At 38.7% G+C, this 22977-nt stretch overlaps 1 protein-coding gene across 4 annotated transcripts in view; it reads left to right on the top strand.

Moving 5' to 3' along the window:
- The window catches only part of bach2b (BTB and CNC homology 1, basic leucine zipper transcription factor 2b), a 105464-nt gene that overhangs the window by 62355 nt on the left and 20132 nt on the right, over positions 1 to 22977 (top strand). For 3 of the 4 annotated variants that reach the window (XM_055185836.2, XM_055185838.2, XM_055185837.2), the window contains exon 2: positions 7411 to 7665. In XM_055185836.2, the coding sequence (XP_055041811.2) occupies positions 7423 to 7665 (243 nt within the window). In that variant the 5' untranslated portion in view covers positions 7411 to 7422. Of the gene's footprint in view, positions 1 to 4800; positions 5268 to 7410; positions 7666 to 22977 lie in introns of those variants that run through there. The other variant, XM_055185835.2, reaches the window with a different exon arrangement.

Genomic DNA, 22977 nt, shown 5'->3' with positions numbered 1-22977 from the left:
CAAGAACGTTCGGAGTGGTTTGTTCTCATGAATCTCGAAAGACATTATTGTTTCAAACAAAGTGCAGGCATTATACCCATTTCAGACCCTTTTCTTACACATAAGCCTCTGTTACTACAGGTATTTACTTAACTAGATTTCTAGATGAATCCCTAAAAGCTTTTTGATCTCGTGACAGAATTTGTGACTCTTATGCCGTGGATTAGAAACTCCTCTAAACGTCCATTATTGTGAGCGCATTGAGAGATGAACCATTAGAAGAGCTCCATTAGTGAGTGTGCACTTTTGTAGCAATATTAGTCATAGAGAGTGATGATTAATGCCCAGCAGAGCTGAAATGTAATGAGCCATTAAGTTGTGTTTTAGTGTCAGAGGTCCAAGAAAAATGTACCCCATGCATGACACTGTCAGAGCCACACACGCTCAGATGCTGGTGTATGAGATTATATGTGTGTTTTGTACTCTGAAATGGGCTTTTAACAGTTAATAGCCAATAATTATTGGTGGAATGCAAACCTGTCCAACCACAGGTTTTGTTCATTCCTTTCATCACACGGAAATCGTAGCACAGTTCATCGGTTCATTTGCTCAATGGCGAGCTAAACGTGATTGTGATGCTTAGCATGAGGTAAATGGATGGTGACTGTTTTTGTTGTAATGGTAAAATGAGAGTTGGTAATGACTCTGCAGTCTGTTAGCTTTGCTGGTAACTGCACTAATATTGACCACACTTGTGCAATGAAATTGTTTGTGTGGAATAAAAAATCAATGTGAATGTCTGGTAGCGCTACTTAAGAAACAGTATGACATCACTGCATCAAAATGTATGGTTGCAAAAGTACCATGATTACTATAGAAAGTACTAGCAACTACTTGATGAATCGATATGGGATTTTCTTGAAGCGGTATAAGAATATTCCAAGATTATTGTTTTTGGTGTTTTTATGATACACTGGAAGAAGTGAAAGATGCTTTAAAAATTACTTTTAGTAACACCTAAAAAAAATTATAAACTAAAATGCCTCTACTTTCATGCCATTGTTGAGTTTTTATATAAAACAAAGCTGTCGTGTGAAGTGATGCCTGTGACTTCTAGCGTCGTTGGTTCTTGCTCTCCCTCTGATTGACATGTGGGTGTGCTTTTCCAGGGGAAGTGCCCAAAAAAATAAATAATACGTAAGGCTTACCCCTGATATGTCAGCTGGACCTGTATTAAAAAAAAAATTCAGAAACTATCCATATGAACCCTGGCGAAGTGCATTCGGCACAGAAATACTCTGTAACATGTCCAACTGCTTTTTTTGACACATTGCCTATGTTTAACATGAGGAAACCAACTTTTAACCTGTGTTAATAAGTCAGAATGCATGAAATAGCTTTAAACCCCCTCCCTCTTAACACCTAAGGGTGTGCAAGATATATTGTTTGTGATAATATAGTTGTTGTTTTTGTTGTTATAACGATGTGCAAAATTATATTATCGAGTATATCACTTATAAAAAAGCAGCCTTCAGTGCCCACAAATTTAAGAACGTGATGTAGCAGCATATTTAATTGTGATGTGTGTATGGCAGGTAAAAATCAATGTCATACTTCTTTATACTTCAGCTGATCGCACTTTTTGCAATTTCTATCTCGCAAGCGGAGAAAATTACTGTATTACAATGTTATTTTTTCTTCAAGTACGCTACTGTTTAGTAGGGCTGCATACCAACTAATCGCAAATAATCATTTGCAGAATAAAAGTTTTTATTTACATCATATATATATATATATATTTAAACAAAAACTTTTATTCTGCAAACGATTAGTTGCGATTAGTTGTTAGCCCTACTGTTTAATGTTTCCATTTTAAATCATAAAGACTGACTTTCTGTTGGGTTAATAACACCAACATTAACCTTGATCATATTAATAATATTAAATCATAGGTATTTTCCAGATATTAACTTTTTTGCCAATATTGCACACCCCTAGTACACCTAAAATATTTAAACATTTTCTACTAACATTTTTCACTTAAAGTGAGAAAATTTAAGTTGATAAAGCTTGATTTTTTTAGGCGTTACCAATTAAAGTCATTTTTACTTTTACTTTTTACAGTGCAGAGAAGTTTAATACCAAATTACCTCAGGCCTGTGGCAAAAATTTTACTAAAAATGGAAAAGATTGCATTTTTGAGAAGTTTCATGTACAGACAATAGCATCCGGGCTGTCAACTGTTCACAACGAAAACAACTTTATATCGTGCATGCCAGGCCAGTTGCCGATGCCATGTGATGTCTTAAGACGTAATATGGATATGGCTTTACCATTTTCATAACAAATTCGCATTTTTGCAGTTTAAATGAAGATGAGGAAAACTGAGTCAACAAAACAACGTTTGAGTTTTTTTAGGCCCCGAAAACACCAATGTTGTGTAAATGAACGGGCTGAAATGCATATTACATTTTCTGTTTTAGTTGAAACCTGTATTGTGTAAATGCTTTGGTTCTCCTACTTCTCAGTTTGTTCTGTTGAGAAGGAGACCCAGTAATATTAGAAATGTCCTCTTCTGAGGTTTAGAAAGTTAATCGCTGCAAACATTTTTCTTATTAAATTCTTTTTAATCCCAAATGTATCCAATACATTATTTGAATAGCTCTGTTCTCCTCCTGTGTGTTACCAACTCTCATGTGTATATATTATAATTCCCCAAATGGCTTTTTAGCATCTGAGCATTATCACATTATCACATAATTTGTTGTAACTGAATTTGGTAGCAACTGTAGTAACTTAAACATAAAGTTTGAGTGTTGAATTGGTCACAGGTGAGTTGAGTGTTTCTGTCAGCGTATCCATATCAACAGCTTTGTTGCTCGGCAGCAGACTGTGTGTCTATGGAGACAGAAGTTAGGACACACACCGCAAAGCACATCATGAGCTGTCATCCGCCCAAACCGCCATGTCAGGCCTCCTGCACGGTTTTACAACAGCACTGCTTTACACACACAGTCTGGGCTGTCAACCGCCTTTACTGATGTTAGCTGAGATACTGCTGAATTTAAACTAGTTTAAAGGTCCCCGGGCATGGGAACGCCCAGCTCTGTAGTGAAGCTGTAAAGAAGGCCTCTCATGGGTTTGTTTATTTTTAGGGTCCGCTGTGTGAACCCGCCTTTACTGTCTGAAATCTGAAGCTGCTGGCTAGGGTCGGTGCAGAGTGCAGGAGCGTCTTTGGACAAGGACGTCTTTGGACAAGCGCTAATTATAAGGACATCGGGTCAGTGTCTGTTATTTCAGGAAAGTGACTGCTGTGTGCAGGCTGGTCGGGGGCCAGGGAGAAAGTAAGAGAGGGAAAAATAAGGAATTCAAGAGGAGGGAAAAGGGCTTCAGTTCAAGATACAATTAAATCACTCAGATGAGAGAACAGGTTTTCCTGAAACCTCTGTTTTTGAGTCAAGGTTCAAACACAGCTTGGACTTTCAATATGTGGATTTTTTATATGTAAAGATGAGAATGTATCATTTTATCCAGAAATGTATACACTTCAGCTTTAAATTAAACAAAGCACAAAATTTGCCTTCCTGGGAAGATACAGTAGAGTATTTGTAAAGCATAAAATGTTTGCCTTGTAATGCACTGTAAGTCACTTTGGATAAAAGCATCTGCCAAATGCATAAATCTACTTATAAATCTATGCACATTAAAGAGAGAATTACAATTTGATCATCATGTGTTGTTTTTAATAATCTGCAATGAAGCGAATCTCTATTGCTTATTAATATAATTAAATACCCAATCAGTATTCTTTGTAGAGCAATTCGGCTGGTTTCACATACTGTAAGTCTCAATTCTCTTCTGTCTTCCAATCCCTTGAGCGGACAAAAGTAGAACGGCAGCGACAGCTGTCGGAAACCCATCAGGAAGCTCCACTTTTGATGTGAGTGGGAGTGTTCTTCGCAAAACCTGTTAGCTGCCACGGTTAACAAGATTGAAGAAGGTCTGGAGGAAAAAAGTAGAAACGATGGAGAAGAAGTACGTTTTCCTCGCATCTCCCAGCAATCAGTAACGTGGCCGAGAGCAGTCGTTTGTGGTAGGCTTGTGTGCGTATGCATCATCCGGTACGAAATGCACACATTTCAAAATCCCAGCATGGAAAGAAAGCACACTCCAATTCCGAAACAGTGTGCCTGGAATCTCCTCAACCTTGCAACCACATCCGGAAAAAAAATTCTTGGAAGACAGGTCATCATGCTTTGAATGCAGCAGGGAAAACATATTTAAAGCGTCGAAAATAAAATTGGAGTGACAAGTTGGGCTTGCTGTAGATATCTGGGAACGTAGGGTCCTCAATGGAGTCAAATGCAGTGTCGGAAATACATGCACTGTAAAAATGTGGCATGAAGTTTAACAACCTTATTATGCAATTTTGACTTGTGATAAGTTGACATAATTTATTAAGTTGAAATTGTTAATTTGTTAAGTACAAATTTATGTTGATTGGATATCATTTTTTACAGTGTGGTTACAGCTGTCATAATCTAGTACTAGTTTGAATCAGGTGGATTGAAGGTACAATGATAATTAATGGTGTCAGAATTTGTACTAATATTTGCTGTAAAAGCCCCTGAATGAAGATCATAAACACATTGTGAAAAATCGCATATCATTGAACGTGACTTTACCGCTCTAAAATCCACCGCAATCTCTCCTAAAAAAGTAAAGCTGTCCGTTTCATCATATAGGTGACTGGTCCTTTAAAACGTAGTGCTTTGCACAGATACGGCTCGATTCTACCTGCCTCTCTTTGTTCTTCTTTTTTTATGGTAACCACAGCCTGCCTTCCACACATGCACATATGTGCACACACACACACATGATGCAGTATATATATATAACCACAATGACGTGTGGTTTGATTTTCTCGGAGAGCGAATGAGAAATAGATAGAGAGAGAGAGCGATTAAGCGAGAGGGAGGTGTCTGGCCCACTGGTTCCATTCTCTTGGTTGAGGAGTTTCCATTTGCACACACAGCCATTTCCAATGACCGAGGACAACTTTCCGTTTCCACATTTTAATTTAGGCAGCCGTAAACCGTCAACTCTCAGTCAAGGCTCACAGCTTTTACAGATTTGCTCTGATTCAAGAGTCACCGCGGTAACCGCCGCATGCAACCTGCCTCGGATGAAGCAGAGCTCTGAACGTCTGCGAATGTGTGCCGTCTGTCTGCATGGAGAACGCAAAGTGCTCGTTTTGCCCAGTCAGAGGTTAAGACAAGATGACAAGGGTAAGAAATTTCAGGCCTGTGTCTCTCTTTGGGTTAGAGAGGTGAAGTCAGTGGTGGTTTTGGGAGCAGGGAGGGGCTTCCTCACCGCAGGGAGGCATATGGTCCTGGCTGCAGGAGAGATGGAAAGAGCAGCGTTGGCTGCGAGTGGGGCTCTGTAGGAATTGTTTAGTCATGCACAGATCATTTTGTGAGCAGAAGTTGACCCGGACAACTTAAACAGCTTAGTGTGTTGTGGAGAAGACTGCTGGCAGAGGCTGAAAGTAGAGATTGTTTCGTTTCCAAAGCAATTAAAATCAGACTGATTCAGAGCTTAAGCATCCTTGCTCTGTCTGTGTTTTTCTTGCTCGCCCCCTTACACCCCCTACTCTTAAAGGAAAAGTTTGCCTAAAAGGGAATGTTTTGTCCACCACACATGCTATTAAAATTTACAGCATATGTGCGATTTCTGAGATTCAATTCCAGGACTTTATACACTCCTAATGCTGCTTTCAGAATAGCCATGGTAGAGGCGTCAAGCGCAAGTGATTTCAATGTTAAGTCAATGTAAAGACGCGTTGGCGCACGTCTGGAGGTCTCGTGGCGCGAATGAGACGTTTAGCACGGTGCGGTAGACGCGATTCCACCTCATTCGTGTGTCTGGTTTGCGTGAATTGAGCGTTGCCGCAGGAAACGCGCGAGTTAAAATAATGTTACTTTGGCGGAAAAACGTGCCGCGTTTACCAATCAGGAGCTTGCTCTAGTAGTGACGTGATTACAGAACGCGAGCAGAGTCGCAGAAGCCCCTCCCATGACGTGAATTTCCACGTGAATGTCTTAATAATTAGAATTTCACGCGCGAATGAAGCGAGTAGACTCAAAATGTTCAAGCAGCAAACTAGACGCGGTAGACGCGAATTTGACGCCTCAAACGTGGCTGGTGTGAACCCACGGTGACACAATGCGTTACCAATTAAGCTATAGGAACTCTTGGATCCAATTTTTTTGTGGAATTTTAAAAGATATTAAGAAATGGTAATGGGTTTTGAACACCATGGGATGAGTATTTAATAACAAAATATTCATTTTAGGCTAGGCTACACTTTAAAGTGAAAGGATTTACTAGGCCTGGTTTGTTTTCAGAGATCATATGCATATACTGCCAATGCTGCAAGTGCTTTCAAATTATGAAATTTTGAGCTCTGTTCCTGACTCATCGTCATGTTCAATCTGTTCATTCACATCACCAACGGGCTGAATGCGAGGTTAGCGATATTCACTTGGCATCCAAAAAGCATCCCGTCCGCCTCCTCCGACGAGAATCCCAGCTCCCATCACTGATGAGATTAAACGAGTCATTGTGAAGACAGATCGTCAAAGGGTCCTGATGGAGGGCCTGGGGTACGTTTGTGTACAGAGAGAGGTGATCTAGAATTTAGAGACACTTAAGTCCCTAATCACACATGTACCGGCTGATCTGCTTTGATGGGTGAAACAAAGGAGACAGAAAAAGAGCTTAAGGTAATCTTTGTTACTGTATGTCTGAAGATCATTCACAGAAGCATCTCTCATCTACATAAGAACCGATAGCAGAGACTCTGTCGCTTCAATGGCTGTATCATCATCTTCTCGAGCTTGCACGACATGCGGCTAATCTACCGCTGCGTGTGTGGATGGGATCATTGTCTGAAGTGTGAATCTGCACCTGTTTTCATGGGGGTGTATGTTAAATGAGTGAGTGTGAATGCTATGACGACAGCTGATCCCCACATGGATCATGTGGGAGGTTTGGGGCTTTGTTTTTGCCTGTCGCTTTGTGGAAGGGCGCGTTTGTGTGCGTACGCTTGTTGTGGGTGGTATGTTTGAGGAGGTGGTCATGGTGAGATTGCTGAACCTTGTAGTTATGGTACAAAAATAAACTTTTGTCCACACTTGCCATGGTGGATGAATTGACTAACTTTCGAGACCTACTGTACGTTATGGACAGTTTTGCATTATTTGTATTCAAAAATAGATTTTATCTTCATATAATTGTTTTTATAGAGTGACTACGGCACCACAGGTCTGATAGTGTTGTGTGTGCAGATGCTTTCCTTTAATTGTTTTAATTGTAAATTGCATTGTTATCCAATTGACTTAATCCTCTTACATCTCTCTTTCTGCGCAGGGTGTGAGCGGTATGTCCGTGGATGAGAAGTCTGAAGCTCCCATGTACGTGTATGAGTCGACGGTGCACTGTACCAACATCCTGCTGGGTCTGAATGAGCAGCGCAAGCAGGGCCTGCTCTGTGATGTCACCGTGCTGGTGGAGGGGAAGGAGTTTCGCGCACACAGGGCTGTTTTGGCGGCCTGCAGCGAGTACTTCCTACAGGGGTTCGCCAGCCAAAATGACAATGAACTGGTTCTCAGCATGCCAGAGGAGGTGAGGATGCACACTCTTTGTCTTGGCTTTACACATTTATTTTGCCAAAGAAGCTGTTTGTATTGTTTGTAAAGCTGCTGTGCAGTCACAGCCAACAAGATATTTGAAGTTCAGTGTACACTTAATAAAGTGAGGGTTCACGGTGGCACAGAGAGACCAAGAATTCACTGAATGACTTGTTGATGTGTGTTTATAAATGTGGTAATGTGTATGTATGAGGTGCATGAGATTACAGCATGGCTATAATCACCATTCATCATTAATCTATCTACCATATGGCAGTGACCATTATTATGCCCATCCTAATGAGCAGTAGCTCTGTCAAACACACACTCGCGCATCTTCATGAGCAGTCTGCCACAGACCAAAGCACACATTTCATGAATTTCCATCTGTTGCATCTCAACCTCTCCAGTTTTCAAGTGCTAGGTTTGTCAAAAGTTAGTGAAACGGGGTGCATATGCAGTATTATGATTTTTACGATGATTCATTTACTGTGTAACTATTACAGTATAGAACAAAACGTATTAAAGGCAGCGGTTTCAACAAAGCTATACGATTGGATGCGCTACCCTAAAGGATTAGTCAATTTTCTTAAAATAATTCAGATAACTTACCACCATGTCATCCAAAATGTTGATGTCTTTATTTGTTCAGTCGAGAAGAAATTATGTTTTTTGAGGAAAACGTTCCAGGATTTTTCTCATTATAATGGACTTTAATGGACCCCAACACGTAACATTTTTAATGTAGTTTAAAATTGCAGTTTCAACTGAGTTTCAAAAGACTCTAAACGATCCCAAACGAGGCATAAGGGTCTTATCTAGCTAAATGATTGTCATTTTTGACAAGAAAAATAAAAAATATGCACTTTTAAACAACAACTTCTTGTATATCTCTGGTCATGTGATGCGTCAACGTGACCTCACGTAATACGTCATCACATCAAGAGGTCACGGAGGACGTATGCGAAACTATGCCCCAGTGTTTACAAGTGTGGAGAAAGAGGACCGTTCCGACGTTGTTGTATGTGGAATGATACTAATTAATGTCTTTGTGCCAGTTTATTGTTTAAAATGGTCTGTAAATGTTCGTTTCATGTAACACTTGACCTTTCCACGGCATTACGCAATTACGTGAGGTTGCGCTGGCGCGTCACAGGACTGGAGATAGACGAGAAGTTGTGGTTTAAAAATGCATATTTTTTATTTTTCTTGTCAAAAATGACAATCGTTTCGCTAGATAAGACCCTTATGACTCGTTTTGGATCATTTAGAGTCCTTTGAAACTCTGTTGAAACAACAATTTTAAACTACATTAGAACTGTAACGTGTTGGTGTCCATTAAAGTCCATTAAAATGAGAAAAATCCTGGAATGTTTTCCTAAAAAAAAAAAAAACATAATTTCTTATCGACTGAACAAAGAAAGACATCAAGATTTTGGATGACATGGTGGTGAGTAAATTATCTAGATTTTTTTTTTAAGAAAATGGACTATTCCTTTAACTTATTAAAATCCTTAACCTAAAAATTCATTAGACATTCACTTGCCAACATTTTAAACTGTCTGCACTTTTAAACCATAAAGATTTCTAAATTTGTCTTGGTCTGACAACACAAAAGGCCACGACTGAAATATTGTGATTGTTGCTGTTTGTCCAGGTAGTGCAAACTAATTTGAATATTGATAATAGGACAAACTTAGACACCAAACTGTCTGTAGTGAGTGACTAACATTATAAGTAGCAAACTGACTTATGGCAGGTGTGTTCATTATTGCTAGATAAGATCACATTGCATTTTATGCCTCTAGGTTTGTTAAAGCAAGGTGACTGCTGTCATGAGTTTTAATCGAATTTAACAATTAACAATGGCTGAAGGGCATGTTGGGAATTCGCAACTGGCACATGCACAGAAACACATACGCACACACCTCTGCTTTCCGAGCTACAGTATGAGTTTTCCACAGAGGTGTAATGTCACATCTAAACACCTCCAGTCATGTGTTTACACCCCCTTATTTATTCACTATCACACTCATGTGCGAACAAACATGTGCACATGCTCGGAAGAGGGGCACTTGTTACACGGGTGGTTTATGGTGGGCTACGACCACACCGTGTTGAACTGTATAATAGTTATCATCTATCATTTGCTTGTCGAAAACGAAACACCTCATCTTTGTCTTTTTCTGTGTAGTGTAAAATAAAGCTCTAAAGGTCTATAGGTCTTTTTGTAGTGTAGAAATTAGTGCTGCCAATTTACCAGTAAGAGAGGTTGTAAAATTACTAGTAATTTACCAGTAAGCGCTATGTGTGAACAAAAAAATATAGATTACCGGCATTTAGAATGGACGACGTTAGGCCGCCCTGACAGCTTCGGGCCAATCATAACGTTTTGATACAGATGACGCGTTTCCCCCCGCACTGTTTACGGACTTTTCCACAGTCCACACACACGCTGCTTAAAGTCGAGTACACCTGAAGTTAATGTCCACATTTCTTCATCAAAGTTGTTTAAAACAGCTTACCATCTATTTGCATAATGCAATATTGTTTGGTCACAAGCAACTTCTCAACCATCAGATGTAAGGCTGTCACGGTTATGAAATTTGACTGACGGTTAACTGTCTAATAATTTGTGACGATTATGACGATTAATTGCCTGTTTTAGGACTTTGACGATTAATTGCCTGTTTTATTGCTTTGACATTTAATTCTCATACATTTTTTGTTTGTTCATAAAATAATTTTCCTTCACTTCCCTAAATTTGGAATTGCTGTTTTGAAAATTTATATTTTACCTGGCAGTTCATACTGCTTATCAAAGTTTTGCAGCATTCTTCAAATTATGTTTTTCCACTGTATTGAATGGCTTTGCGATGTTTCGCATTACACTCTCAGTTAAGGACCGCCATCTGATACGGTTTCGTTTATACAGGTGCTGCAGCTCCCCCTTGTGTTTTTAAAGAGATGTGCAATCATTGCGGTGATCTAAAACCATTGCAGTGAGCTCAAACAATCGCGATGAGACGATTATTTAAAGGGGCCGTGAATTGGTCGGTTTTATTGCTTTATGACGTTGATTGATGTCTACTTATGCATTTCGCGTTGTTTTTACATTCAAAAACATCAAAAGCAATAAGTAATACGCTATTTTGTAACATGGATTAGTGGCTGTCTTGAGAAATGGTTCGTTTGAAGGGGCGGGCCGCATTGAAGACCTGAACGTAAACACCCACTGCTATGATTGGACAGCTTCATTCCCCGTCATTACATGTAGGGAAATGTTTTTAAAACATTAATGTGATAAAAATAGCAGCCGAACACAAATATGTTTGAGACACAAAAGATTCTGGGTGCTAAACATGATACACATAAATGACAATACGTATATTAAAGTAGAAACAAAACTCGACGTGACTAAATTACCGTATAAAACACAGTAAGCGTGCATCCGAATCTAAACTGCGGCTAATAAATCCTTATCAATAACTTTGTATATTTCTATTGTGCTTGTGAGGTTGCTTTTACATTCACGTAATGTTAAATAACACAGTTATATGATAAAAAATAAGCTTTGTTGAGTGTTTGACCTTTCAAACGCAACTTGCCTAAGTTACCGTATACAACACAGTAAACGGGCATCAGAATCTAAACTGCGGTTGATAAATCCTTCCTTATAACTAACTTTGTATATTTCTACCTTTAAATTACAGTCGTATTGTTAAGTGTTGTACCTTTATTAATCGTTTAATGTTTTTAGTAAATTAAAACAGTCAACAAACGTATTTAGACACGGATGTTACAACAGGACACATCAAGCAATCTCTTTTAACAAAGCAATAGTGAAACACAGTAACTTAAATAAAGTAAAATGTCTTACTGTGAATTATACTGCTGTGTCATTGTTGTCAGATCCAATATAAGTGGTGCTTCTGACTGAGTCTCTCTGCAAATCCAGCATCGACTTCTTTACAAATGAATCCATGTCCACAACGTTAACAAACGCTCCCCACACGAGCTGGAACTTCTTCAAAAGCAAACTTTATCCAAGCATATTGCTAATGTTAGGTTCCAAGCCTCCGAATTGAAGTATTTAGCTTCTGTGTTGTTCTCATGGTTGTTCCCACGCGGTTCTTTCAAAACCGAAAAAGCGTTTCCATGGTATCATAACAGATCACAGCGTCAAAATAAAAGTCTCTCAGAAAAAATGTATTTAAAAAGTCATTTTGGTTAAATTTGTCAATCTTTAAAGACATGTTTACTTACTGAGACACACGTGTCACGCGAAGCTGTGGGCGGGGCTACAAAAGTAGACTTGTCCTTTTGGTTATGGGGAGGTGTTTCAATTCTACTTTGACGTCATAGATTTCCGAATTTTAGACTGGAGTTTTTAGCTGGCTTGGTGCCAAAGACGGTTATATTTCAGTAGCACGGACGTTTTCAGTTCTGAAACTTGCAGGATGTTCATTTAAGTATGATGACCTCTTATATAACAAATTATCAAGTTAAAATTGAGTTTTTGATTCACCGCTCCTTTAATCATTGTGACAGCCCTAGTCAGATGTGAAAACAACAAAATTCAGACCGTGGATAGGAAGTCATAACCCGCCATTGTTTACAAATACAATCCTGAGCTCGCCACGTGCCACAGGTAACTTACGCTTTTTCTCAGAGTTTACTGGTATTTTGATACTGATGTGTGAATGATGTTTTACTGGTAAAAAGACGGAACGTCACTGTGTGTGTGAACAGCACATTTTTGTATTTACTTGTAAATTTATTCTGGTAAATTCATGGTACTTTACCGAAATGACTGTGTGAAAGAGGCTTGACTTCTTACCTTTGTCGCAGGTGTGAAATATGAACAAGAGAGAAAATTATATCTTCACATATTAAAAAGCAAGAGTTTGAGGGAGTGTCTGTCGTCACCTCTGACAGGAGATAACATTATTACTGACACTTTTCTGTCTTGCTTTTAAATGTTATCTATATTGCAGATAAGACGTATTGTTAAGTAACTCAATGCAGATTTTTAAAGATCAGAATCAGATTTCAATGGTGTGATGTACGGCATGGAAAAATGATGAGCATTTCCTGCAGATGAACATTACCGTGGCGTGAAGATACGCTTTTCTGTTATTTTCAAAAGTGGTCTGACGTTCCAATCTCACTGTATTTTATAACCACAGCCTACATTTAAATTGCAAAGAGGCCTGCATTATTTTGCAGTCTGATAAATAACTTTGCTTAATCATGTTTATCATCTTTATCAAAGACTGAGACAACGCACCTGCTCTGCTGAAGGTGTCGTATGCACATGCATCAGTGTCCATTATTACAGCACAATTTCAGCTCAGCGGCCAGTGCCTGCCTCATCCCTGCTGAAGATCGCCCCCTATATGCTCCTTAAAGGAAATGAATGTAAGAAAGATCGTGGGGGTGTGCTGGTGTGGTGGTTAATGAAAAAAATCCTCTGCAGATGAAACAAAGAGCACCCCCAACTTCTCTTCCACTATGCAACCCCCACATCCACCTCACCCCTCCCAGATGACCTTGTTATTGTTGAGTGTGGGGACCGCATTGGGTTAGTGACATCATCGTGTTAGCCAGCGAATGTTAAGCAGAGAGAGAGAAATAGAGAGAGAGAGAGAGAGAGAGAGAGAGAGAGAGAGAGAGAGAGAGGCTCTTAATCGGCTCTTTGTTGAGAATCAGATCATGAAGAGTGACAGAAAAACAGCTTCCCCCTCACCCTCCCACAGAGATTGAAGAAACTCTGTAGATTCCCAGCATTCCTTTACTAAAGGATTGCATAAAGAAATTATTCTCTATGCTTTGCATTCTGCAACCTACCTGCTGAAGGGATTTATCACAATGCTTTTTAATATCTGAAACAAATGAAAAGGTGTTCCTGTAGAGCATTGTGTTAGAGCGCAAAAGATTGTGGGTTTGATTCCCAAGGAACACGCATAATGACATACTGCTAAAAATTAAAATGCATATAAATTGCGTTGGATGAAAGCATTTGCCAAATGGGTAAATGTATAGTGTATAGGTTTATAAAAATAATATATAGGTTTAATGTTTACGGTTATGATGCGGGTTGATTTAGTTAGTGCTTCATTATTGCTGTGAACTTGAGCCATTGAGACACAATCATAAAGAGACAAACTGCAAAACAAAATGTTTGGTTCTCATCTGGTTGTACTCAATACCAAAATTGTTTATAGCACAAATGTGAATAAAGAAAGACAATAAAACTAAATCATACACTCCAAAACATGCTGGGTTGCTAAATTTAATTCTAGTTCATCATAAGATAATTTAACCCATCGGGTTGGGTTAAGCCCAGATTTTTTTTAAGTATGGAAATTGTTGATATGACATACTGAACATTAGGCTAAACAGGTAAATTGACAATTTATCAGTTTTTACCAGCCTAGCACATGGCTTAATATTGTACTAATTGTCGCTATTGTACCAGTTGACCCGTATTTGCGTTATATATTCGAAAAAATGCTTGGTTATTTTCAATTTTCAACAACGTGCTGGGTTGTACTTTAACCTATGCTTTGTTATTTCCACTCATTGTTGGGTCAAATATAAACATTTTCTAGGTTAATTTAACCCAACAGCTGTTATCGTCCATTTTTGACCCAATGCAGGATTGAAAATAAATATTTTTAAAGTGTAAACAACATAAAGTTTGATCATATCCAGAACCTTCAGGAGCCAAAAATATGGTTGCATTATCTTTCAAATAGCAGTCATTCAGTTGAGATCTGCTGTAGCAGATACTGAGACAACTTTATTAACAGTCACTTTATGTCAGCTTGAATGAATAGCTGTCCCATCGCATGATGAGGCCGTATGTCAGTGTTACGTTTGTCAGCTTGCTGTATATCTTAGTCCCAGATGTTAGCTCACAGTAGTCTATGTGTCATTTTCATCTGTGGTTAAGATGCTGTTCAGCACAGACAGTAATAAATGTATCTGTAATTTTTAAAGGAAGCTGATTCACCAGCTCCTTTCCGTGATTATAATTCCTTAATAACATAATTTGCCGTGCCATTTCAACATCTGCTTATTCAAGCAATCATTTCATTTCTTTCTCAAAAGCTCATGTTTTCATCACTTTTATCTCCGTTTTCTTTTCTTCACAGTGATTCATGCATTGATGCATTAAGAGTCTTGTAATTAAATCATCATTCAAAACTCTATGCCAGGGCTATTCAATTAGTTTGTCGTGGGGGCCAGTTCATAAAAAGTATCTTAAATGAGGGGCCGGAGATATAACAGTGATGATGACTAAATTTTTCTACATTTAAACATATTCATGTTGTATTTTAAAACTGCATAACAACAAAATCAGTGCATTGTACAATAGGCTTTTTCTACAAACATGTATTTTGAAACTGCATTCAACAACATTAGTGCATTGTTAGATGTCAAAGTAGGCTTTTTCTACATCCAGACATGTTCGTTGTATTTTAAAATTGCATAACAACATAAGTAAGATGCCCTAGTAAGCTTTATTCTACATTTAAATAGGTAAATAAGACCCATATCACACTCATTGGGCCCTATTTTAACGATCTAAGCGCATTGTCTAAAGCGCACAGCGCAACGTCTAAATGGGCGTGTCCGAATCCACTTTTGCTATTTTAACGACGGGAAAAATGGTTTGTGCGCGAGCGCATGGTCGAAAAGGGTTGGTCCTATTGTAATGGGAGTATTTTGGGCATAACGTGCAGTAAACCAATGAGAGTCTGAGCTCTCATCCCCTTTAAAAGCAAGTTGCGCTGGCGCTATGTCTAATCCCTATTTAGATGACGAACTTTGTAAACTGAAAAACTAAGCGGAGGAAGAAGATCCCCAGTTTAAGATTAATGTTAAATAATTGTGTTGTTTTACACTTGTATTGAAATTGTTATTTTTTTATTAAAACCTTTAAAACCCGTTTTCTTTTAGTCATGGAAGTAAAAAGCAGGCTTGTAATTGCTTTAAATGTATGACTATCCAATATCATCAAAACATAATTTACAAGTATGCAAGATAAGGTTTGTACTCTATCTCCTGTTTGTTACAAATAAAGTATTTTTAAAGAAATTACAAACGGCTCTCCTCACGTTTCAGCACTTTGGACAGCGGTTTTTTTAGCAAAGAGTTTTTTTAAGCATTACTTACAAATGTTTCTCATCTCGCCATATCCACAGGTATATCATATACAATAAATCCGTCGGGTAGCATTAAAAAAAAACATTTAAAAACAGACGCATTTGTTTAAAGCAAAGCATTTATTTACTTACCAGGCTGCAGGTGAAGCAGCTCTTTGCGCCTTCTAACGTCTCATAATAAGTCCTCAATTATGTCCAAGAGACTCAATAATAATCTTTTACATTCAATCCTTTAATCTTTCATATTTAAAAGCATTTTTGTGCTGCTGCGCATTCATGTACTTTGTGATAAGCAAACCCGCGTTGTCCTCCCGTTTATAGGCGCATTTTACTAATGCGCTCTTTAAATAACATAAAACACATTGCGCCATTGACTTTAGACTTTAGACCAGGTTTTTGTTGGTCAATGGCGTAGTCTATTTTAGTTGCCTCAAAATAGCAACGCGCCAACAATGCGCCTGAACACACCTCGTTTTTCAGACCAGAACGCCCATGGGCGCAAAGGGGGCGCAAATGCATTTGCTATTTAAACAACGCGGCGCTAAACGTGAAAATTAGGGTGGAAACTAGCGAAAGACACTTGCGTCGCGCATTGCGCTGCATTGCGCCGGGTGTAAGATAGAGCCCATTGAGAATTTAACTCATTTACTCACTTCAGTGCACATAACAAAAAAGTTTATAATATGGAACATAATTGTTTTATGCTGTTTTTGTCAAAAGCTAATTACAGTAGCCCTATTTAAACTACAACAGCCATCTTAATACTTGGCAAACAGTAGGCTACCTTCTAATAAACAGAATATGTTTTTAGATTTCGCAAGAGCAGTAAAATCAGGTGTATGTTTGGCAGCATGATACGCATACAGTGGTGCAGGTGCTGTGAGCGATGGGCGATTAACTGTTACTCGTTTTAATTGCATTCTTGTGTGAGAACGATGACTCGCATAATATTTGAGCCTTTGTCTGCTTTGAATTTTGGAGAAACGGCAGGATCTTTTTGTCTAGTTCACAAAATCGTTTCAACGAGTTTCCTTTATCTAACGCGTTAATGTCATTGTGGATAAGCATAAACATATCAGACAACAAGTGTCGGAAAAGGCAGTGTTTTAAGCTGAAAATACAACAAATAAAGTTAAAACAACCATAGAGTCCGGTCTCTTAACTCACCACTGTCTGTCAGCTATCGCGTCTTGAGACGCGGGCGCGAGCGGGGGAGGCGATCGCTTTGAACTTGTGGACAAAAGCGCGAATATAATCACGTGACATGAAACAGACGCACGCGTATCAACTCGTAACTGTACGGCCCGTTGTCTAACTTACTAAATTTATTTTAGAGATGTCTTTTTTTACAGACTACATACAGGGCCGGATCAAATTACCTTGGGGGCCGGGTTTGGCCCGCGGGCCGCCAATTGAATAGCCCTGCTCTATGCAAGGAGTCATTGATGATAGATGTTGAAAAAATGAATGCACACCCAAGTGAAACAGGTGTGCACACTTGAAGCGATACAGTGTTTGAACCATTTAAACATAAGAAATAAGAATTTGTTTTGTTTTTTACCCTAATACACGTTTTATGTGTTCTTTTTTGTTTGAGTTCATTCGTAACGCAGTATTTCAAAATGAACTTGCGTGAACTTTATTCCAGGGAGTGTGGTATTTGTGTGTGTATGTCCCAATGCAGCTGTGCATTCAGTATGTGTCACTGTGATTCAGCATTGCTTTAGCAAGCCAGTGTTGGTCTGTGTGTTTATGTATGTGTGTGTATGTTTGTGTCTGTCTGTCTCTGTGAGTCTGATTCAGCATTAGTCTGTACAATGACCTCAAACCACCTCCTGTTATAAAGTTTACAGGCTTCCACATGGAGCCGGTTATGAAGAGCAACCACATGAAATTCAGCACCATTGAAACACTCCTTCAAACCCCGAAATACACACACTGTAAAATATATATTCGTTGATGCATGCAACTAAATGTAAACCTCACTGGAGTGAATTGCAAAATATCTTTATTTTACTAAAGCTTTGTAAAACTGTACTTGTGCAAAGCTTGGTGGACAGGATAGTATCATTTCGGCTTGTTTTGAGATTCTGAATTTAAAATATATATACTGGTTAAGTCATTGCTGCTATGTCTTGCTGCTTTATCAAACAGATCAATATTTCGGTAATGGTGCCGAGGAACAACACTTACACGTCAGGGAAATCAATGTACAAATGGCCCATTTATAGTTGTTTCTGCACATTAAAGTGAAATAAGCAATTTAACATCAAAAAATTGCACACATCAGTCTAAGACCACAGAGACATCTGAATAACTGTTTTTAGGACCAGATGAAAAGAGATTCATTACATTAAAAAAATAAGCAACCCGTATTTTCCATAAGATTTACATAAGAAAATAAATTGTGGAATGATTTGACCACATTGAAAGCAAATCTTTTGGCCAAAATAAATTTTGGTTTTACAAAGTAAGCTAGTATACCAAATTTTACTTTGACCAATGAATTTGCTTATCATATCGTACACTGTCGAAAAAAAGCTGTCACTGGGGCAGTACCATTTAGGTACAAATATGTATCTTTGAACTGCCAGTATGTACCTGTGCAGTACTAATATTCACTTTTTGGGTACACAGGTGTACCTTTTTGAAAGGGTACTGTCCCAGTGACAACTTTTGTACCTTTATTTCTGAAAGTGTACCACAATATATTTAATTAATAAATGTGTGTGATGCAAATTTATTCATCGGTAGGTCCGGCTGTTATGCATATTCTGAGCTAGGGCTGGGCAACAACATATCATTATTTTGTTAATTTTGATTTTTAATTTTAATTCTGAGTTTTGGTTATATATCAGTATTTTTCCCAGCTAGATATGGGAAGAGACAATATCGGAATGGTCTTATATGACCTTCCTTCTTTTCAACAAAGCCTCTGCCAGAAATGCACACTGAGATCAGATGTAAGCTTTCCAACCAGCTTGCATGTTGTGCAGCTGTATATTTTCATAAAGGAAGGGAATTTTATTTTTATCATACACTGTTTTAATAAAGGTGATTGTGACATCTCACATTAGACTTTGACTAGTTTCAGCCTCAGACTTCACACCCACAGACCGTTGACTGAACGTTTGATGTCTAAAACACACTTTTCTGGAAACACTTTAGTGAATGTCGAAGTCGTCCTCTGATTGGTTAAACAATACGGGATTTCCAGGAGACGTGTGTTGCGATCTTTAACGGTCCGACCAGAAACAACACAAAGCTGTCTGATCGAGAGAAGAAAGCTTTCATGTTTACATCGGTGACAATATGCTTCATCAAGATCGAAAAACGTTGCATGTTTAAAAGCTATCTTAACGTGTTTGCTATTGTTGTTATAAACTTTAGAGACGTTTGTTTGTGAATGATAGTTGTTGCACATCGGTCTGTTTTAATAGCCACATCTCCAAGCCCCTAAAACATGACGCGACACAAAACGAAATGTGATGGTTGCTTTACGTTCTCAGACCTTCTGTAGTACTATGTGAGACTAGGCTTTGACTTGCATGTAAACATTTAAGAAGCTCAGATGAAAAACCGCTAAACAACACCTCTGTCAAAAATGAGATAATGATATTAACCGAATGCTTTCGGTTGCCTGCACAGAGTCTGTGAGGTGCCCGCCAAAGCACATTATATTAATAGTCTCAATTGTAATATTTATTTACAGTATTACATATTTGTTATATTAGCTTGGCTTGGTTTATGTATATTAACATTTTAAACAATACTAAAACATATCAACAAGTGAAATAAAATAAAATCAACAAGTAAAACAAAAACGTTTTGAGTAGAATATGTCAAAAAGTAGCCCGCCAGATTGTTTTATCCATTATGGTAGCCCTTGCTCACAAAAAGGTTGGAGACCCCTGCTATAGACAGTTTCATCGGACTTACGTGTGTTGTCGCGTTTATGCGTCTGGACGGACCTTAAAGGTGCTCTAAGCGAATTCACGCATTTTAGACCATAAAACGCGGTCTCTGTAGACAGCCCAGCCACCACAAACTGCAATAAAAACAAAGTGGCCAAACCTAGAAACAGAAATGATAACAAAGTGTTCCAGCCAATAAACAACAAGAAGGATTTGGGGGTGGGTGTTAGGCCCGTTCATGAAAGCACGGAAGGGAGGGGGAGGAGTTAGCTAAGCTCCGTTTGTTTGAAAACAGTTCAAACATCAACAAAAAGTGATGTCACACAGATTCGCTTAGAGCGCCTTTAACTTCCAGTCTCTGTTTTTTGTAATGGTCTGACTTGTTGCTAAACTGAACCCTGGAACAAATACCTCGTGGAAAATAAGAAATGTTTTGGTTTCCTAAAGAAGAGGGAAGACGGCGATTATAGATCACCGTTATGTGAAGGAAGGTTTGGCAGCCGATCTATAGTTAACATTGTATACATTATTTTACAAGTAAGTTACGTAACATTAGTTGTAACGTTAGCTCAGTGTAGCTTTCGATACGCTTTAGCTATAATTTGAACTACGGTAATCTACTTGTTGATTATTTTGCTTGTTATCAGAAATAAACGACTCTAAAAGGACTCTATTGTTATTGAGTCTTTGCGCAAGTTTATGGTAAGTTACGTTTGTTTCACGAAAGTAGTTAATATTGTTATTGCTGAAACCGTTTAAATGTTTAGAATGTGTTACAGTAAATCCAGTGATATACACAAACACAGTGAGAGGCTTTTGAGCGGGTCAGACAGGAAAGTGTAATCCTGTTGTATAAGTCATGGAGGAAATAACGGCAGACTGGCATGCATGTTAACACTCAAGGCTATGGCACATTTGTAGTCTGTTATGCAGACCGAGGGAGTTCTGTCTTCTGTCATAGGGTGAGGGGGGTTGGGCAAAGAGGTAAAGCCCGGGTGAGGAAGTCCATCTATCAAATGGATTTCTGAGTAAGAGAAATGACCTAAGAAGGGAGAGAAGAGGAAGAAATGAGCTTTTGTCTTAAAGGGCCAAGGACTGTGGAATGGACAAGCTCAAGGTAGACGAGGTCATGTCCTCTTGCCTGTCTGGTTGTGTACTGTAAACCTCACTTTGAGAGGATTAGCCTAGACCTAGAGAGTAGCCTATCTGATTTAATCCGTCGCACAAGGAAGGGATGACTTTAAATCTGTCAAGCACTTACTCATCTGAGTGTGTGCATATGTGAGTGAAATTACTGTTTATATTTACATTTACCCATTTGGCAGATGCTTTTATTCAAAGCGACTTACAGTGCATTGCAAGCTTTGCATTTTTATCAGTATACAGTATGTGTTCCCTGGATCGAACCTGTCACGTTTTACAGTGCTACCAGCTAAGCTACAAAAACACCATTAACTTTAAATTAATAAAATGTTATTTCTTCCAGTGCTATATCAGAGATAGTACTCTCAAATCTTAGCATTTAATATCATTTTCAGTCATAGGCATGTTTAAGCACTTGAATCACATACAGTATATATCCCAAAAATGCTGTCTCAAGTAGGTTTTAAAGCACAGCCAACAAATACCCTGTACACACCATATATCGCATTCATAGTGAACCGTGACTTTGTGCCGCGCCACATTTCATTTGTCTGTGTCTGGGTGCGAGATTAAGGTTAGGTTAGTCAGCACATTTCATATCACAAGCGTCCCATCTTCAGTCGAGTTTTGGTATTTGTCAGACGCTCAATACAGCTCTCGCTCCATTGTCATGTGGCTCTTTGCCTCATTAACATTCATAACATGCAGGAATTTGCCGGGGCAAATTTACATACATTAGCCATTTCTGCTACTGAGAGGCAAGAGCATCAAAGAGGAGAGAGAGAGAGAGAGTAAATGAACGAGAGGGCAGCTGTGAGGGGTTTATAGCGTTCTGTGACCTTTTTATGGAAAGAAATGGCTTGGCACAATTCCCAAATTGTCCGGAGTTGTCAGGAGGTATGATGTACAATAGGTGTAATATCCTGCTCTGTAACAATATGACCCTTTTCAGGCCCAGTGAGAAAGAGAGGGGTCTGTAGTAGGAATTAGCATAAATGGCCCAGATCTGTCGTTTAGATAAATTTGTTCCTTTGTCTGTTTTCAACATAATAAATGTTGTTAACAGGTTCAGTGCCTCATATGTCAAAGTCCGCCCCCTAACGAGTAGCAATAGCGCTTTAGTTTTTGCTTTTCTGTCCGCACCTTTTATCTTTTCTTTTGTTGTTTGTCAGCGTAGCGCTGCACGGTTAAGTGCTACACTTTCAATTTACTTGTCTTTGTCTTTCTACCTCTCCACCTTTCTACTCTTTATTAATATCTTTTTAACACATAAAAGTTATGTTTTTAGCTTTTATTTAGACAGTATAGTGGAGCGTATACAGGAAAGTGTTGGTTGGAGATAGGGGAGTGGGATCGGCAGGACCTCAGAGATGGGAAACAAACTCGGGTCGTTGTGAGCACACTGGTGCTATATGTTGGCGCACTAACCACGGGCTATCAGCGCCGACATAATTTAATGCAATTGCTTTGGTTACATTTTAAGCAAAGTCAAGAGCAATCCCTCTATGCATGTGGTGAGCTGTAAGAAAATATAAATCCAAGATGGTGGACGAGGCAATAGAGTATATAAATAAATATATTTCATTTAATTCTGAAAGACATTTTAAAAAAATTACAAATGTAATACCAATATGACAAATGTTGATTTAAAGGATTAGTCAATTTTCTTAAAAGAAAAATCCAGATAATTTACTCACCACCATGTCATTCAAAATGTTGATGTCTTTCTTTGTTCAGTCGAGAAAAAATTATGTTTTTTGAGGAAAACATTGCAGGATTTTCCCATTCCAATGGACTCCAATAGAGCCCAACATCCAATACTCAACTCAACACTTAACAGTTTTTTTCAACGGAGCCTCAAAGGACCACAAACAATCCCAAACGAGGCACAAGGGTCCCATCCAGCAAAACGACCGTCATTTATGACAAGAAAAATAACAAATATACACTTTTAAAGCACAAGTTCTCGTCATGTAGATCCAGTCGTGATGACCCCACGCAATACGTCATGACGTCAAGAGGTCACAGAGGACGAACGCGAAACTCTGCCCCAGTGTTTATAAGTGTGGAGAAAGA

Source organism: Misgurnus anguillicaudatus, chromosome 18 (genome assembly GCF_027580225.2).
Source record: "Misgurnus anguillicaudatus chromosome 18, ASM2758022v2, whole genome shotgun sequence".
NCBI lineage: Eukaryota > Metazoa > Chordata > Actinopteri > Cypriniformes > Cobitidae > Misgurnus > Misgurnus anguillicaudatus.
This window is presented reverse-complemented; position numbering and strand designations above follow the sequence as displayed.